Source organism: Lissotriton vulgaris, chromosome 6 (assembly GCF_964263255.1).
Source record: "Lissotriton vulgaris chromosome 6, aLisVul1.2, whole genome shotgun sequence".
NCBI lineage: Eukaryota > Metazoa > Chordata > Amphibia > Caudata > Salamandridae > Lissotriton > Lissotriton vulgaris.
In genome coordinates, this window is record NC_141694.1 from 1,625,690,822 (window position 1) to 1,625,709,677 (window position 18,856).

Sequence of the window (18,856 nt, forward strand, 5' to 3'; positions counted from 1 at the left end):
GCGATTAGTCGTGGTTCCGCATGTCAAGAAAGCACGCTGGGGGGGTAGGAGCTTTGTGCTGGGGACTACAAAGGCCTGGAATGCCCTGCCTTTGCCTTGAGAAACACACCTGATCTCATGGCCTTTAGGAAAGGCATTAAGACCTGGTTGTTTACCCAGTAATCCAGTTCGGTGCACCCCCCTCTGTAGTATTTCAATTAGCGCCAGGACACCTTTGGGTAACAGTGCGCTCTATAAATGCCAAAAAATAAAAAAAATAAAGTAGCACATATGGATAATGTGCCTGCTGCAAATCACAACGTACAGCATGCTTGTTATCGATGTGAATTTTCAGTAGAAACTTCAGTGTGCGTTACTGATTTTTTCCCAGAGTTTTTTTTGGTTACAGTTCATGTTACAATCCTTTTCATTTAGCCCGGAGCTTTGAACTAGCCTCAAAGAAATGCACGCTAACTGCAAGGCATAGTTTTGGAACCATATTTTTTTTCTCAATCTCATGATTCGAATGTTGCTAAAAAGGGTTGCTTTGGGTAGTAATACGCTCTTATTAATAGAGTCCACCCCAACTAGTTTGTTACATGTATTTCATGACTAAGTTCTCTAGGAATATAAAGCCTACCATCATGGATGACATGTATTCTACATTTTACCATCCCCATTATCTTATTCTTATATAACCTTATCTATACATTGATTTACATGCTTGTATGATACATTGTCTGTGTTTATGGTGTGTTCTAAAGCGCTCAAATTACCTATATTAGGATGAGTAGATTTATAGAAAAAATTAATTAAATGTGAGAGACAGGTTATGGAGACATCAAGGACACCGTTGGAGGGTGGCACTAAGGAAATACGTGGTGAAGGACGCCGTTGAGTGGGAGGGTTGTCAATAAAGACGGTCCAAAACCGGCCCCTACCGTGGCGGCACATAGGGGAAACACCTGGTGTGCGCTACGGCCAGTCTGGCCCTGTCTGTACTTGACTGGCATAGTACAAACGGACACTTGCATTGCTGGCATAAACCTACTGACATCCTCCTTGTAAACACACATACACACAACACTTAACCAATACTTTATGCCACGTAAATTGCGAGTTTACAGTACTCAGGTTGATTTAGCCCTTATTACCCTCAAGCTAGCATGTCAGGCTTTCCAATGTCATGATCTTCAAAATGTGAGAGGTACACAAGAATGCTGCCTAACTCTCTCTCTATCCTTAATAAATATTCACCCTCCTGCTCTCTCACTCAGTGAGACACTCAATAATTCACCAACTCCCTGGGTTACTGAGTCACTTGCACACTTATTCATTTGTCCACTCAGTTACTTCATGACTCATTCGGTTACAGATCTCATGGGCAAGTGGTGAACATTTCCTTAAGTGTTCTTAAAGTTACTCCTTCACCAACGGCTGGTTGAGCTCCTTGGCTGAGCAGTATTTTGGAAACTACAAGTTTCTCAGCGCGCTCATGCTAATCCCTTATTCATGTTGGGTCCACCTGCTGCAGTTCTCCTGACAATGCAGTCAGTGGTTCCCGTAAGTAAGCGCTTCTTGTAGATCGGCACTCTTTAGAGAGCCACGAGCGCGACCTGAAGCCTCACACAAAATGGACACTTGGGTCCAAAATGGACCCGAGAATGCCTTTTTCTCTAACCATATAGCACAAAATGCAACAGGACACGAATAGCAGCAGCGAGCAGCCGCTCGCTCTGTTCCTGCGCCATTGCGGTGGGCATTTTTCCCCCAAATTACTGAAATTCATGTGAGCAGGCGTAATTGCTGAATTTTCTGTAATTTCGTAAAATTACTCAGATTATCCCGGCATAATCAACATTTCTAACCTAAATTATAAAATTAGGACATTCATGAGAATAGGCATCAGCAACTTTCTCCTGTGGTTAGGAGCAGGATTGGATTACATTACTGTGTCCACAGAAGTGTGACAGCATATATCATATTCCCTCAGTGGCCTGGAGCGGGACACACATGAACTGCTTGAGTGAGATTACTTGCAGAATTATGTCGAACTTTGAATAGCACCATCAATCCACAATCTGATAGCATACCCATGTTTGTTTGAGTTCGCAATTAAGGCCAGACCTAATGTTTTTGCTAATGCTTGTTATTAGGTTTGCGACTGTGTTACCTGAGTGTTTTATCTGACTTCAGTGGCCTTGTGTATTAACTATCCTAATATGTAACTGTGCCCTGGGTGTGTTTTGGGAAGCTTGTTGTGTGTGAAACGTACATGTAAACTTGAGTGAATATACATTTTCACTTGTTAGCATGTCACATGTTTCTTTTTGCTTAAAGTTATATACTCGGCAAATTTAAAGATTTTTTTTCAGAACAATACTTCAAATGGTTTATGAAACACTAAAAATTGTATAAAAGTAAAGCTGCTTTTTGTAAGTTTGCCATTGGCTTTGTGCAATAGAAAACCTCTCCATCCATCTTACTTGCCATTTTATTGGCCTTCTGGTCAGACACTGTTACAAAACCTTGGGTGTTTCGGTAGATGAAAATATTTAGACACCAAGAGTACATCAAAACACTCTCTAAGAGACATATTGTTTTCCGTTATTCTAACTCGGAGTTTGATGGTGATATAAAATCCTCCAATATCTGGAGGAAGTGCTACATACAATTCCACTTGGGGTTTTTCATTACCACACACTTTAAATCAAGCCATTAGTCTCTTATATCTGCTCTCATACTTCTATTTCTATGTATTTTGAAAAATAATTAACTTATTTTTTTTAAGATAACCTTCTAAGCTTCTTGCTTAAATGTGATCTACAGGGTGGGGGTCACCGAAACCCCCCTCTTAGTCCCTAGACCTATACTGGTCATTCAGGATTCAGTGTAAGAATGGCTCTAGTCCAGACATGTTAAAATAGATATAAGTATTGTGTTAAGTGGAGTCACAATCATCTGAGCTAGTATCCTTGAAACGGGGGAATGGGAGCTGATCTGAGATGGGCTAGCATCCTCTTTCACAGAACGAGCAAGCCAGGCAAACTCAATAACAACCTGCATCCTTAAACAAAGGATAATGTAGGTAGCTCTTGGGCTCCACTGGCTAGTCTGATGGATGTAAGCACAGGGGGTGGGGGGGTTTAGGTTCAAGAACCTGTTCTGTTTCTAGGTTGGTCTGCACTAAGCAGACACTTTATCTAAATTGACATGTTATGCCGCCCTGAATTTTTTGTTACTATAAATGTAATCCTAAAACTGAACAAATACACCTGAGCTACCTCCACCGGCTCCCCATCCAGAAGAGATGCCAGTTCAAGATCCTCACGTACGCCTACAAAGCCCTCCACGACCTAGAACATGCCTACCCCAACTATCGACTGAAATCCCACTGACTCGCTTGACACCTGTGCTTCTCTTCACTCGCACACACCCCCCACATCTGTTGCAGCAGCATTAATGACCTCTCCTTCACCTACATCACTGCCAAGATCTCGAATGACCTTCCCCTCCAACTTTGCACAGCCCCCTCGCAAGCTGACTTCAGAAAGAGACTCGAGACCTGACCCTTTGATGGAGACACAGCGCCCAGATACCCCTAGGAGTGACAGTGCAGTGCTTTACAAATGCTGTTTGATTGATTGACAAGTTACTATATAATCCTATATGACATACGTGTTCTTGTATTTGGAGAAATGCCAATAAAAACAAATATATTAAAAAAACTCCATCCCTTGTCTTTTGACCAGCTGAAACAAATGTAAAAATTATCATAAGATTATCCAATATTTATCAAGGAAACAATTAGGAAGAGCCCCTCCACTTTTCTCTGCCGTATCCATTCAGATATTGAAACAGCACAGAAGCAGAAACCATACTACTGCATACTAGAAAGTGGAAACATCTACCTTCGCGTAGCCTTAGTCTTGGCATCAACCAGCAGTCCCATTGACCAAAAGGGATGTATCAATATTGTCACAGCATGTATGGGTATGAGGTATAAGACTCTCAAACAGGCTCTTCCATATACCCACCCCATGCAGTTAAATGTGGTGCCCGAGGATCCATTCCCTCTGCAGTAATATTGAACGCCCAACATGGAACCACTGGGAGTTGTGTTTGCCAACCATTAAATAATCCTTTATCAATATGCTGGTGATACTCCGCTCTACCTGATAATATCATATTACATACACCGCCTTCAAAAGCAGTGCCTCCACCTCGTTCAAACTTTGGGCCGTGGTTGTGCCGTTGTTCCATCAGGTTCTGTCTGAACAATGTGCATGAATGAAATAATATTTCAAATATATTAATGCAACACAGGGTTGAGAAAATGAAATAAAGAAATAATGGTTTCTATTGGAATTATGCAATTATCCAGTATTGTTAAATAAATAATAATATTGATAAAATACGACAACTTGATTTTTCCCCTTGAAAGTACTGTATATTTGATCTTAGTACCCATTCCTCTGGGATTACAGGATCATACCCCACGCCTTCCTGAAGCCTCAAAAATAATACTACATACCCACTTGCTAAAGCCGTAGATCACAGACATGAACCCCATAGACTTCTCCTTAAAGCTTACGCTATGTTGAAAACCAACATCACATTATCAGTCCCTCATCTTTAATAGCCAAATCACAAAAAAGGCACAGACTACACATTTCCGAGTCCATTCAGTACAACATTCTCTTCCATCACTAATTTGAAAGCAATTGTCCATGCCCCAGTTCTGTCCCACTAAGATGGAGGCAGAGGCATTCACACTGGCATTCAGCACTCCTTTTCGGCCTCCTTCGAAGATGCCCTTCATGTCACTACCCCAAGAAACCAGAATCACCATCCAGCCACGTAGGTAGTAAAGATGAAATCTACCACCTGCATGACGGAGGAGCTCTCCATCATCGGGGACTGTCACTGGCAAGACTGGTATTAAAAACGTGCAAAACAGGGGGGTGCGACACTGGGAGGTAAGGATTGCTCTATTTTCTCTGCATTCGTGTATGCCGGCCTCTATACTATGTATGTTGTACTGATTTCTGAAGCAGTTCTTTTTTTCTTGTGTTGTCTTTTCTTTGGCTAGTTACAATAAAAATAATTTTTAAAAAGTGCAATACAACAAAGATGTAGAGGCAAGCCCTCTCCATCAGTGTGTGCGCCCAAACAACCTCCTCATGCGATCATATTTGCATTCCTCCAACAAATTAGAGTGTAGTTCCAAACTCACCAGTTCACAAATGTCTCCCGCAGCACATTTAAATGTGGTGTACTTTTACAACTCTGGATACAAATGTGAACCCCAGTTTAAGTTCCTTTGCCCCTTCACCAGTCTCTGACTGCTTTACCCGCAAATTCTTTTTATGGATTGTTTTTATTATATGTACTTTTATGGCCGTAATTGGCTGAATCAAATTTTTGTGACTTTACTAACTGACTGCTACACCCGGTTCACTCATTCAACGCTAGATATGTAGTCTAAAAACATCATCATATCTGAACCAGATTGTCCACATGTTGGCAGCCATCTTTTGATCTTTATTGTGACTACAGCATCAGCAGGCTTAGCCTGAAGACACTGGGACAAGGGATGGAATCTGTTGTATCTGCTCGTTTTTGGATCATGGAAAAAATGAACTGCAGAGAAGTTATTTTGAAATACTTGGACAATCTAACATTTATTTATGTCTAACTTTTGTTTCTAGATTTTTTGTTGACATTTGCTGCACACGAGACAAGAGATTTCTGTCTATCAACAGTAACAGTAAGACCAGCTCAGAAGTCTGGTTGGTTGATTGCCATCGTCCATTGGATCCGCCTTTTCTTGTACAGCAAAGAACAGCCGGAGTAATTTACCACGTAGAGCACTGGAACAATACTTTGTACATACTCTCCACTCTGGGTGAGAATGCAGAATACAAGGTAACCCTTTGCAGACTCCTAGCATGCTTTCACGGATTTCTCAGTATAATGCGACATAAATCTTGGTCTGCATAACTGGTAATCAAGATACATGGCTTCTGTGACCTGTAAATGTGAAGGAAAGCGATCATGTTCTACGGAGTTTCACTAGAGAGCCACAAAGATACAAAGGTGTGAATCTGCATTTTAATAACATTTCAGAACAAGATTTGGCAAATCCAGTAGGTGTGGTGATGGCTACCAGCCTTTTGGCGTTGTCAATGCTTGGTTTCTTTTTTTGCAAAAAAACGAAGTTTGCCTCGATCTCTACTTTGTCTAAGCGTTTACAATTTATGCTCATTAGCCAAACACATTTCTTTATGTTCGTACCTCTATTTTATTTATACCATTCTCCTTAGTCTTCTTTTTGTTTTTTCAGTAGGCTATATTTTATGAAATGGAAAAGATAGTGCAACCTTTAACATATTCTCCAAAAACACTTTCAACAAATCTATTTACATTCAAATACGTAAAACAAACTGTACATTAACAATTATAAAAATAAACAAGATAGTTAAAATGATACTTATCAAAAGGCACAATAACAGAAAATTGTGTAACATTATGACCGGTATTATATAAAGCACCTTTACATCAACATCCCCACCCCTCCTTTTCCTAGGCTATCTAAGCTAAATGTAGCACCAAAAGAGGCCTACTTCGACTTTTCATAGATGGTTCATTTTCACATATCTTTATGGAATAGAAGCAGTGTTCAGTAAAGAAGCAGCAGCAGCTGGTCCTGTCCTGTCCGTGTCTCAGCTGCTGTGTCCTCGAGATGGCAGAAAAGCCGAGCAGAGGACTGGATGTGCCCTCCCCTCAGCTTTCAGCAAGGAAAGGTACTTTCCGCTACTGGATGACCCCAGTCGTGTATCCAGGGAGCAGGGCCGTTTCTACCATTAATTTGAATAGAAGAAGGCTCCTTGAGGAATTGTTTACTGTATCTAAATAATTTTTGATAAGTCTTATACAAGAACTTTACTTAAGGCAAGAACAACAGAAGCATGGCATCTTTCAAACAATGTTTTATATAATTTAAACAATGATCCCTTTGTTTTTTGCACACGATTCTCAAAAATTTACAATATAGGCAACACAGATAACACTACAATTTTCTAAGCATTTTATGTAGTGTAGTACACCGTTGGTACAATATGTAATATACAAATATATACATAGAGGGCTGCTATACAGGTAGTCAGCTAATCCATCTATACACTATATACAAATCCTTGTTTGGACAAGTATAAACCAAACGGTGTATGTGCGTCGACGTTTCGGTCTCTATAGTATGTATTTCACCGAGACCATCCTCAGGACTAACCGTTGCACATGGAATCTACAAAAACATATACAATATATACAGTCAGTATAACCAAACCAGCTACCTATGTCCAATATTTGATCGTCAGCTTACATTAAAGTACCAGCACCACACCCACAGTGTCCATCAATCATATGTACATATATACAACCTTACATACCTTAACACCTCATGCCAAGATCCTTAATACTCACTAGGCAGGTTGTTTTCCTAAGCCTCAATCCGCTATCTCTTTTGGGGTAATAGAGACCACTCCTAGGTAAACAATATATAGGTTCAGAATACAATCCTTCCCTTCATGTAGTTAAAACGCGGTAAAAACCGTACTGGGGCTTACCTCCGCCGTAATTCAACTTGACATACGAGGGTAGTTCTATATAAATACTGGACACCGGGTCATACCTCGGGTTTTTTTTTTTTTTCTCAAAATCAGCCTACCAACCAAACTGTAGGGAAAAGGACGTGCAAAATCCGATTACTAACACCATCCACGACTAACAGGCCAGTCATTTGATCCCTCCTGGAAATAGGACAAAGGACCTACTTGGTGAGCTGCATAAACGGGTCTGTGTAATTCCAGTCTCCGTCGGCGTCTGAGAAAATCAATAGCGACTATACAAACTGTCGCGTTTCGGCGCATGCGCACTAAGCAGCGCTCATGGCATTTTTCATAGCGGCCATCTTAACGTGGAGTGTAGTATACTACAAAGCCTCTATTAGAGAGAACTTCCTATATTGTGCGGAATATACACTCGCATGTGAAGGATTTATGGCTAAAAGTCCATATATACAGTGTCAACAGGTAAAGGACAGGATTAACAAGTAAAGTAAAAGTAAAAATAAAAATAAATTAAAGAAAAGTTACACTCGTGACTATCACGACCAGGACCAGTCAAAGAACACCTACAACTCACTCACATCACAAAATTACTACGGATTGCTGAATGTAAGTACAGGTAATCAACCTTACATCCTTACAGGGTTGCCAAATTATGCCACTCAACGCATTGGTTCAGACCACATTCCACTGTTTTCCCGCTCCAGATCCATCTATTCTCCTTTAATGTAAGTAGACGATCCACATTGGTCCTTCTTTTTGAACCTTTGACTACCTCCACAACATACCATTGCATATCTTTCGGGCCATGGGATTGTTGTATGTAGTGTTCCACCAGTGGGGCTGTTAATACCTTACACCTAATGCGAGACTGATGTTGTGTTATTCTTTTCCTCACCTCTTGGGTAGTCTTGCCTATGTACAACAGTTTGCACGGGCATTCTATACAGTAGATGACATTTTTGGTTAGGCAATTGGAATGGTGTTTAAACACAATTTGTTTTCCATTCATTACACAGGATTTGGTTGGAGTAGTAGTCTCACATGCGGCGCATTGTCCACATGGATAATGTCCTACAATAGGCGGAAGCCCCCATTGGTTTAACAAGGAGACAGGTTTAGGTTCCCTGTAGGTCTTTACCAAATGGTCACGGAGATTTCTCGCCCGTTTGAACGCAAACCTGGGGGGACTCATTTGGGGCTCAATTTTTTGTATCAAATGCCAATTTTTTGAAATGATTTTTTTAATCTGATTAGATTCCGTGCCAAAGGTAGTTATGTACATTAACAATTATAAAAATAAACAAGATAGTTAAAATGATACTTATCAAAAGGCACAATAACAGAAAATTGTGTAACATTATGACCGGTATTATATAAAGCACCTTTACATCAACATCCCCACCCCTCCTTTTCCTAGGCTATCTAAGCTAAATGTAGCACCAAAAGAGGCCTACTTCGACTTTTCATAGATGGTTCATTTTCACATATCTTTATGGAATAGAAGCAGTGTTCAGTAAAGAAGCAGCAGCAGCTGGTCCTGTCCTGTCCGTGTCTCAGCTGCTGTGTCCTCGAGATGGCAGAAAAGCCGAGCAGAGGACTGGATGTGCCCTCCCCTCAGCTTTCAGCAAGGAAAGGTACTTTCCGCTACTGGATGACCCCAGTCGTGTATCCAGGGAGCAGGGCCGTTTCTACCATTAGGCAGGACTAGGCGGCCGCCTAGGGCGGCAAAAGGGGGAGGGCGGCAAAAAACATAGCATCAACTGCCTGAAACTGTCTCACTCTGGTGGAGTGGCAGCGTGCGTGCTGCTCCTTAAAGGGGGCTTATGAGGGCTCAGGCTGAGCAGCAGCTAGCTATAAACATTGGTTTAAAGTATTTTATTAAAGTACAAAAAGAGCATGGGGAAGGGAATAGGAGGTCAAGCGAATACACAGTATAAGAAGCGGAACGTTGCAGCGGTTCGGAAGAAAAGGAGGGAGGCAGGAAGCCCCAGAGGGTAACAAGGCATAAGTCATAAAGCATTAAGGTATTGTGAATGACCCCCCAGGAGACCCCCACTCCCCAAGCAAGGCAGAGCTGGAATAACGTCCCGCATTACAGTAAAGAAGAAAACACACCGTCCCCCCAACCCCCCGTCCCCAGAAAAGGAGAAAAAAGAGAAGCGAAGGAGGAAAAAGAAGAAAACAATACCCCAACATCCCCGTCCGAAAATCAGCATTAAAAGCATGTAACCCCACGCCCCACCCCCAGCCCCAGTCCCCCTAACCCGCACATTCACTCCGCTGTAGCCGCCGGCGGTGTCAGCCTAAGGAGTCGCAGGTATCGTGGACATGTAAGTTCGCGAAACTCCGTGGACAGCAGTGCCAAAAAGGGGTGCCAGAGCTCCTCAAACTGGTCAACATTCCCAGCCACCGTGAGCGACATCTTCTCCATGCCTAGTACCTGCCAGAGCCTGTGTAGCCAACCAGTGATGGAGGGGGCAGTAGGGGTGCGCCAGAGTACAAGGATGTTTTGGACCGCGGAACCTAGCGCAATCGCAATCTGCCTACCCCTACGGGACCTCAGCGGGTACATCAGGTCATTGGGGAGGCCTAGCAAAACATACGCGGGGAAGCGCGGGAGCTCGATCTCAAAATGCTTATCTACCTCATCCAGGACCTCCTTCCAATAGGCCGACAGCACCGGGCACTCCCAGAGAATATGCGTGAGGGTGCCCTCCTGTCCGCAGCCGCGCCAACAACCTTTATCACCGATTTTGCGCATCTCGTAAAGCCTCTCCGGGGTGTAATACCAATAGGTGGATACCTTAGTAAAGGTCTCCGTCAGCCCAGTATGGTACGCAGAGTGCCTCGCCCGATACGCGATCCTGTCCCACTCCTTGTGGCTCAAGGTCCTACCCAACTCCCTGTGCCAACGCTCCCTCCCTGGGTTATGGTAATGAAACGGCGGGGGTTGGAGAAACTTGTACAAGTCGGTGATAAGCTTGGCATCCGAGGCCCGGGTTACCAGCCATCGCTCATAGGGCGTAATCGAGCGGGCAGCGACGTCGCGTACTGAGGGTTGAAGAGCCCAGTGGCGGACTTGCATATAACGCAGTCTGTCCCCCTCCGTCAGGCCAAACTCCTGTCGGAGCTGCTGGAAGGGGAGCACACCCTCCGGCCCGTAAATCTGGAAAAGCGCCCTGCAACCCGCGCTCACCCAGTGGGAAAAGGCTCCCGGTTCCAGGCCCGGAGTGAAGTCTGGATTGCCAGCAATGGGAGTGAATGGCGATGGAAAGGTGGTGAGTTCACGAAGCTCACCCACCGCGTCCCACACTCGCAGCGGAACCCGGGTGATAAAAGAGGCGTAGAGATTAGGCGGGCGGTGAGTGCGCCGCAGGAACGGGACTTCCTGGAGGGTACGGCCCGCAACTGCCTGATCTTGAAAGAGCCAATGCTTGTCCGATTCCCACCGGCTCCATTCCACCAGGTACCGAAGTTGCGCCGCCTGGAAGTACTTCCGGAGGTCCGGGACCCCGAGACCCCCCGCCTCCGGGGCAAGCATGGAGAGGACCCGCTTCATCCGCGGCTTACGACCCTGCCACACAAAGCGGGAGATGTCTGCCTGCGTCTGCCGTATCCAACCTACAGGAGGCTGGAGAGGCAGAGCGCGAAAAAGATACAGAATCTGAGGCAGTATCGTCATCTTCACCGCTGCGATACGGCCCAGCCACGAGAGCAGGCCTTTGTTCCATCGGCCGAGTTCGTCCTTGACTTTTTTGCCCAGAGAGGAATAGTTAGCGGCGACCATTGCAGGCAGGGAGGGAGCAAGCAAAATACCCAGGTAAGGCACCGTGGAGGAGGACCACTGCAGAGGAAAAAGACGCTGGAGGTCCCGCCTGGTGTCGACAGAGAGCGATACGTCCAGGGCAGCCGACTTAGTCATATTCATTTTAAAGCCCGCCACGCGGGCAAAGGAGTCCAGCTCCTGGACGCAGGCAGGGAGCGACCGTCTGGGGTCATCCAGGGTCAGCAAGACATCATCCGCATATAAGCTGACAGTATGCGTGTATTGCCCCATCCTCACCCCAATAGCGGATGACCTCCTCTATTCGCTTCACCACCAGTTTCTTATGGAGAAGCGTGTCCCGAAGCCGCCACATCCCTCTGGAGGGGGGGGCCGCCGGCCAAGCAAAAACTCCGGAAACCGGCGCATGATCGGACAAGGACAAGACCCCGATGTCCGCCGCCGTGGCGGCCGAGCGAAGCGGGCCGCTCACCAAAAGATAATCTAACCGCGAATAAGTGCGGTGTGCGTGGGAAAAATAGGAGTAGTCCCTGCCAGTGGGATGCATGGTGCGCCAGAGGTCATGTAGATCCATCTCAGCAATCTGGTCTTGCACCGCCCTAGAAAGCTCCCCCGTCTGTGGAAAGCGCTGGGCAGACCTATCCAGGTTGGAGTCGAAGACCATGTTCAGGTCTCCCCCCAAGATAATATGGCGGTCGGGCGAGGCAGTAACGTCCACTAACACAGAGTCCAGGAAGCGATCCTGGTGGTCATTCGGGCTATAAACGGAACCAACCGTAAAGGCAACACCACCCAGACGCATGCGATACACTAGAAGCCTCCCCTTCTGCTCGGCATGTTTATATAACACTTCACCCCTGAAGGAGCTAGCTAGAAGAATGGCCACCCCCGCAGTCTTAGTCGCAGCCGAGGAAAAGAGTTGCGTGGGAAACTTAGCAGAGCGCAACCTATGGCAGTCTCTAGAGAGTAAATGGGTTTCCTGGAGGAGGCAAATATCCGCCTGCGACCCCTCTAGCAGGGAAAGGATCGCCCTACGCTTTACAGGGTTATTCAGACCCTTAACATTCAGGGTCACTACTTTCAGGGGCGGCATCGCTCACGGGGAAGCAAAGTGCTATGCAGCAGGCGAGGGATCAGCGGGAGGGGCACTCGGGGCAGGGGAGCGGGGAAGGCCAGGATCGGCTTCGCAAGTGTTCGGACAGTATCGGACGGGACCCCCCCAGCACCAAACCAGTTCTTAAACACCCCCAAAACCAACCCCTGGCAACTAGCCAAAACCAAAAACAAGAAAAAACACCCCATTGTCTCAGTCCAGCCCAAGAGGGCGAGTCTGCAGAAAACAGACAAGTGGACGTCCAGCCACACACCTCCAACCGCTCCCCCCCAACCCCCAGCCCCAGCCTAGCATCATAGAAGCTAAGAATCTCTCCCCCAGGAGTAAAGTTAGGCCGTCAGGGCCACGCCGTCAGGTTCAGGCAAGTTCCTGGCCGCAGTCCTCAGGGCCTCCGCCATATCCGCCCTGATGGTAGGAGAGTCAGGACGACTCACTGTCGCCGACGATTGGCGCCTCCTCGATCTCCGTCGGCCTCGCCGCTCGGGGCGCCTCCATGCGGGCGTAGCTCCCTCTTCCTCCGTTGCTGTGAGTCCCAGCACCCCACAGACATCTTGTAGGGAGCGCAGCTGATGTAGCACCCCATTCCATCGAAAGATAAGACGGAAGGGGTGACCCCAGGAATAGGCCGTCTCATGCTCCCGTAGAAAGTCTGTGGCGATGCGGAAAGACCTGCGCTTCTGCAGTGTGATGGCAGACAGGTCTTGATAGAGCGCCACGGGTCGTTCTCGGAAGGACAGCGGTTGCTTCCTGCGGGCCTCCGTCATGATGCGCTCCCTCAAGGGGAAATCCGGTAGGAATGCCAGGATATCAGGCGGGGGCGCCGATGACTGGCGCTGGCGGCCCACCCTGTGTGCTCTGTCGATGCGGATCTGGAAGTCCGCTCCTTCTTCCAAGATGTCGCGGAACAGGTCTTGCAGATAGGCCACTAGGTCCGCACCCTCATCCGCGGATGGAACGCCTCGCACCCGGATATTATTCCGCCTGGACCTGTTCTCGAGGTCCTCCGAGTGGGCCTGGAGCTCGACACACTGCTCCCGTAGGCGGAGGACGTCCTGCTGGAGGTGGACTATCTCTTCGTCGCGACGCTGGGCCGCCGTTTCCACAGTGTCGACCCGCTCGCCCAGGCCTTCGACCTCCCTACGCACTTCACGAACCTCTCCGGCCACCTCGGTCTTGAGAGTCTGGAATTCCTCCTTGAGGGAGCTGAATAAGTCCTCCATAAAGGACCTCGTGACTGGCGGTTCGCCTCCGGTGGCGTCCGTGGAGGCCCGGGAGGACCCCGGGGACGGCTGCGTCCTGTCGCGTAGTTGCTGGGACCTGCCGAGCATTTCCGGCAGAGTGCGATCTCCCCGTGCCGCGCCTCGTCTCCCAGTCATCTTGGCCTCCGCGGTGGATGAGGCCTAGAGCCAGCCGCTGTGGATGTGCCCCACTGCTCGAGGGCACCAGATGTGAAGGCCTCACCGGGGACAAGGGTGGTGCGTCACAGGCGACAAAATGGCGGCCCGGGCCAGGGCGAGACGACCACCGAGCCAGTCAGGGTGGTCAGCAATGTTCAAAACGGAGGCTTTCAGCTATGTGCTCCCAGGGAGGACAGCACCAGGAGGAACCAAGGCGCCCGTATGATAAGGGCGCGGGCGAGGGCCACCAGTTTCAGCTCCGTAAAGACAAGATGGCGGGAGGGCGGCACCCGGGATGGCAGCCTAGGCCAGTAAGTCCATGGGCGACCCTCAGACAGCAATGGGTCGGGAAAAAGCGAAACCAATGCCTCCCATGAACACCGGCCAGCACGCCCGGGCCGGGCCCCGCTCCGACTCTGTCGTCCTTCACTTCCAAGCTCGGGGTCCGCAAGGCGTCACACACCGACACCCATGGCAGGGGAGTGGATCGCCGTCGCCGGGCTGGGGTCTGTCGTCCAGCGATGGTTCTCGCCACAGGGGCGCCGGCCAGGAAGCTTCCACACTCCGCGGAGTCCGTCTAGTCCGCTCCCCGGGGTCTCCAGCTTTTCAGCACTCGGCCCAGTCGAGGCGCGCGGACAGCGCCGCGATATGCTCCGCCTCCAGGCCCTTCTCCTCGGGGCGACCCAGGCACTGCTCCCCGGAGCGATCGTTGAGCAAACTTTTCGGGGACTTCCCCCGGGGCCGCAGAAGTCAAAGTGGTATCAAACTGTGCTCCAAGAACTCCGGCACAGTTCTCTCGCCCGCAGTGCAGCCGCGGGGGGAGAGAAGCGCAGGAATCGGGGCTCGAGCTGAGCTGGGCCGGGGGAGCTACGGGAGGAAGCGTCCGCTCACCCCGCCATCTTGGCCACGCCCCCAGCTATAAACATTGTAACATTTCCGACACCGGCCGTGCAGAAGCTAATAGGCGGGCCGGGTGTCCTGATGCCTCCACGTTGGCGCGAGGGTTGGCTACAATCCTATTGGAGGGACGCAGTTTTACTTTTAAAATTGATGTGAAGCAATGCAACGCGACTAACGTACCCGGAGGGTCCCAACCCCCGACCTGGACCGTGGCCAAGGACCGCAGTGGACCCCAGTACACCACTGTGCTCCAGCTGCAGCTGAGAGGTCACAGTGTTTGAGAAGACTTTCCAGGCCGGCGCAGGACGGGCAACGGCAGTGAGCTTGCCTTGCAGCAGGAGTTGTTGCAGCCTGGAGGCAGCCTGGAAGGAACGGAATTGTTGTAGTGAGCCACGCAAAGTAAGTGTGCTTCACAGTGCCCCCCTGAAAGTGTATAATTGATCTGCTATTTTGTTGGCAGTTGATGATATTGGTTTTACTAAAGCAGTTGTACTGTAGCGCGGTCATGATCACCTGCCTGTCAGAGCCCTGTACTGTAGCAGTTCACAGAGGTCAGCAGCGGCACTCAGCAGAGCAGCATTGGAAAGCGCTCTTTGCTAGTGTGATCTGTGCTTCAGAGGGAAGGGGGAGGGGGCGGACCGGGGTATAATTATTTTTGGGTGTCGGTGAGTCGAGCAGTAATGTTGCCTTGAGTGACCTGTGTGCCTCAGCTACCATAGTTCCCAGCTACTTGTCCGTGAGTCAGCTGTGATGACTCTTTTAATTTTAAATGTAGGCAGCTCATCTGTGCCGCCTGCTGCACACAGCCTCCCCCCAAAGGCAAGAGATGTTGTCAAGTCTCTTTTGCACACGGCAACTTTACTTTCAGTGCTTTTGTGCCCACCTGGTTCACTTCTGGGGCGGTGGCGTCGTTGGTATCGATACATGCGCACATGCACCACTGGATGACTTAAACCCACTGATTCTTCCTCCCTCGCGCCTCAGAATTCCCAGAAACTAATAGCTCTTTGGTGTGTTGTAATAGCAAAGGAGCAGGGACACCCGTTATAAATCAAAGTGCCAACCATGGATACTAGCCGTTATCTCTGCTTCACGCATTTTAACCTTCGATCAGTCCTGCAAAGGTGGGACCTCCAAAAATGTTCGGATTTTGTTCTCGTCCTAAAGTGCTAACCTTTGTTATTTTTGGAGTTAACGATAGATCCGCCGGTTTTCAATGGAGAGAGCCGAATGGGGACGGCAATACCTCAATACAGGCAGTTTAGTGACAGTATCTACGTTTGCCCATTTTACGTAAGCACAGCTACCAAAGAAATTGACATTTTGTGTAGGTATATACATTTTCCCTATCCCAAAATGTTAATGTCAGAATCACTATTTACTGAGTGGGCCACTAGGAGGAATAGGAGTGCCTTTGCCTCTAGCTGTTAGCGAACAGAATGCACCCCAATACATGGAGTTTATGGGGAAGCAGGCACCAGCGGAAAGCTCTGCCCCTCTGCCACCCCAAAGAGAGTCTTAATGCCCACCACTATGGGTTAGCCTTTAATGCTTTTAGAATCTCCTTGTATAAAAAATTCTTTATTCCAGCCAGACTTTCTCAATACTCGCTGCGACTTCGTTGTATCGTGTTTTCTCCTGTGTCCATCTTCTTACATATTATTTAGTCCCCTATCCATTCATCACCTTCTGTTCATACTTTCTTCTTGAAAACATTTAGCCTCCCACTTCCCATAGCAAAAATCTGTCTGTCATGTACACAGTTTCCCAGTTCTTGTGAGCTATTCTCTGTGTATGAACAGCCTTTTGCCCTTAATTCTGCGTCCGATTATGCACCGGAGGATGTTCTCTGACGTTTGCCTTTGTCCTCAGCTCATCCTATGCCCAGCACGTGTTTCTAGACTACTCATATTAGGAACCCATGTTTCTCAGCGCCTTGTATCTCTCTCTCTCCTGCACTTCGTGTTTCTTAGCTACCTCTTATGTTTCCATCCTCGTGTTTCTGTGCACCTCCCTGTAAATCTTCCAGTGTCCTGCTGCCCTCGCTTTGCACCCTTGCAGGGCTGGGCAGGTAGCGCAGGCCTCTTTCGGGATAATCATGATTTTTATTAGGGTTGATGAAACTCGTTTTTAATAGATTGCAGCACCATGGTTGCTGGCTCACATTGAATGCCTGTGAGGCTGAGGTTTGCCCAGTGCCTGTCTGTGTGCGCCGGAGTCAGCGGACTGTGTCACTTAATTTTTGGGGCAGCTCAGCTGACAAGGTGTGTATTGTTGAGGAGTATCAGCTATGGCTACAACTGAAGGTAGTAGGGAGAGGTGAACATAGAATTGTGCCTGTTATAGATTTAAAACTGAAGTTCATTGCCATGTTTTAGGTTGTTTATGTGTAGTACTCCTTGTATGCAGTGTTCCTATGTGTGACATTTCAATACTTAAGTTGTGGCACTTTCACAGTTATTAGAATAAAGCAGTTATGTACATGCAACATAGTTTATTTAAGTAATGACCCACCTATATGCAATGTGATGATCTAGAACGGATGGTGAAACACGTGATGTTTATGCAAGATTTCAATGAATAATGCATAGGAACGGCGTCATGCCATCCGCGCAATCATTTTTAGGATCTTCTTAGTGTTTCTCGTTGTTCAAATGGGTGTCATTTCTGATATTTATGTTTCCCTTGTCTTCATTGCTTGATTTTTGCTCGCGAGAAAGTGTCCCTCATAGTTGTTGAATGTCGCATTTAGTTATTTAATATTTGATGTGTTTTATTGTTTAATGTTGAATACAAGTTCTTTTATATCTAATGCATGAATTCTTCTAGCCTGGATGACAGGTGGAGAGAGTGACAGTAGTAAAAGGGAGGGGGCAGCATTTTTCAATTCTCGCCTAGGGTGGCAAAACACCTAGAAACGGCCCTGCCAGGGAGCGAACTTCCTCTCTATCTATTAACGCCTTGTTCTAGTTTACATACTCTGTCTGATCACTGTTGAACATTTTCAAAATAAGCAAGTAGGAGTAAAGCTTCACTACCATTTCACTTACTTACATTCTGTGAAATGTTGTTTATTGTTTAAAACAATAACTGAAAAATCAAGTTACCAGTTTCTATGAAATTTGAAAACAGTAACTAAAAAAGCTATTCAAACCGTGGAGAAATAAACGTGAATATTTTCAAGCAAACTGAATTATTGTGTTGCAATGAATAACAACAATAATAATTGTGCATTTATATTTGAAACATATACCTAAATAACCAACATATATAATTCAAAATGGAAGGGATACCTAGATTAGGAAATATATGAATTTTATGACAGCAAGATTCAGTGAAGGCTGGGTTTCAATGAGTGGGTGTGTGACTTGGTGATTGTGTGGATAAATATGAGAATGTGGGTGATTATAATAGGCATTGCTTAATGCAGGTGGGTGAGTGAATAAGTGGCTGTATGAATGTGAACAAAACACATTTGTACAAGCTTAGGGCAGCCCTCTGTTTACCAGTGGAGATAGGACGTGACAGAGCTCAGAGTTGTACTTAAAGGGTAAGTGGTGAAATAAAAGCTTCAAACTCCGGTCATCTTCGCCCTTTGTCTTGTGAATAGCAGGTGTTAGTCTTCTTTATGTGTTGTGTGTTTTATGCCAAAGCCCATTCCATACAAAGTTTTTATAAAGTTAGCTTAAACGAGCACGTGAAGCTATCTTTCAGTATATCTTCAGCTTTTCTCATTTATAATATGCTTGTTTTTATTTAAGGAATAATACATTTCTGATTACTTCTATAAGGTACAGCTACTTTGTATGATAAATAGTCTCTAGACCATGTTATGATTTCAACAGGATGATGTGGTTTGGTGCAACTACCTAAAACAGATTGATTGTTATTACCAACTCCCACGGGTTTTCTGTGCGCACAATAGGAATAATAACCTGTTTTTATACAATGTTTCATATCCTAGGTTTTGCTGTTTCCAAGCTCTGTAAATATCAGCCTGTATTAATAGTTTTCTAATTTCAATGGACTCCAGCAATAAAACTTACGGGCA

General features: G+C 46.8%; 1 protein-coding gene across 2 annotated transcripts in view; it reads left to right on the forward strand.

Annotated features, from left to right (window-relative positions):
• PREPL (prolyl endopeptidase like) overlaps nucleotides 1-18,856 on the forward strand; it is a 469,235-nt gene that overhangs the window by 128,796 nt on the left and 321,583 nt on the right. For both annotated transcript variants that reach the window (XM_086927792.1, XM_086927791.1), the window contains one exon: nucleotides 5,691-5,907. In XM_086927792.1, coding sequence (XP_086783918.1) covers nucleotides 5,691-5,907 — 217 coding nt within the window. The remainder of the gene's footprint in view (nucleotides 1-5,690; nucleotides 5,908-18,856) is intronic.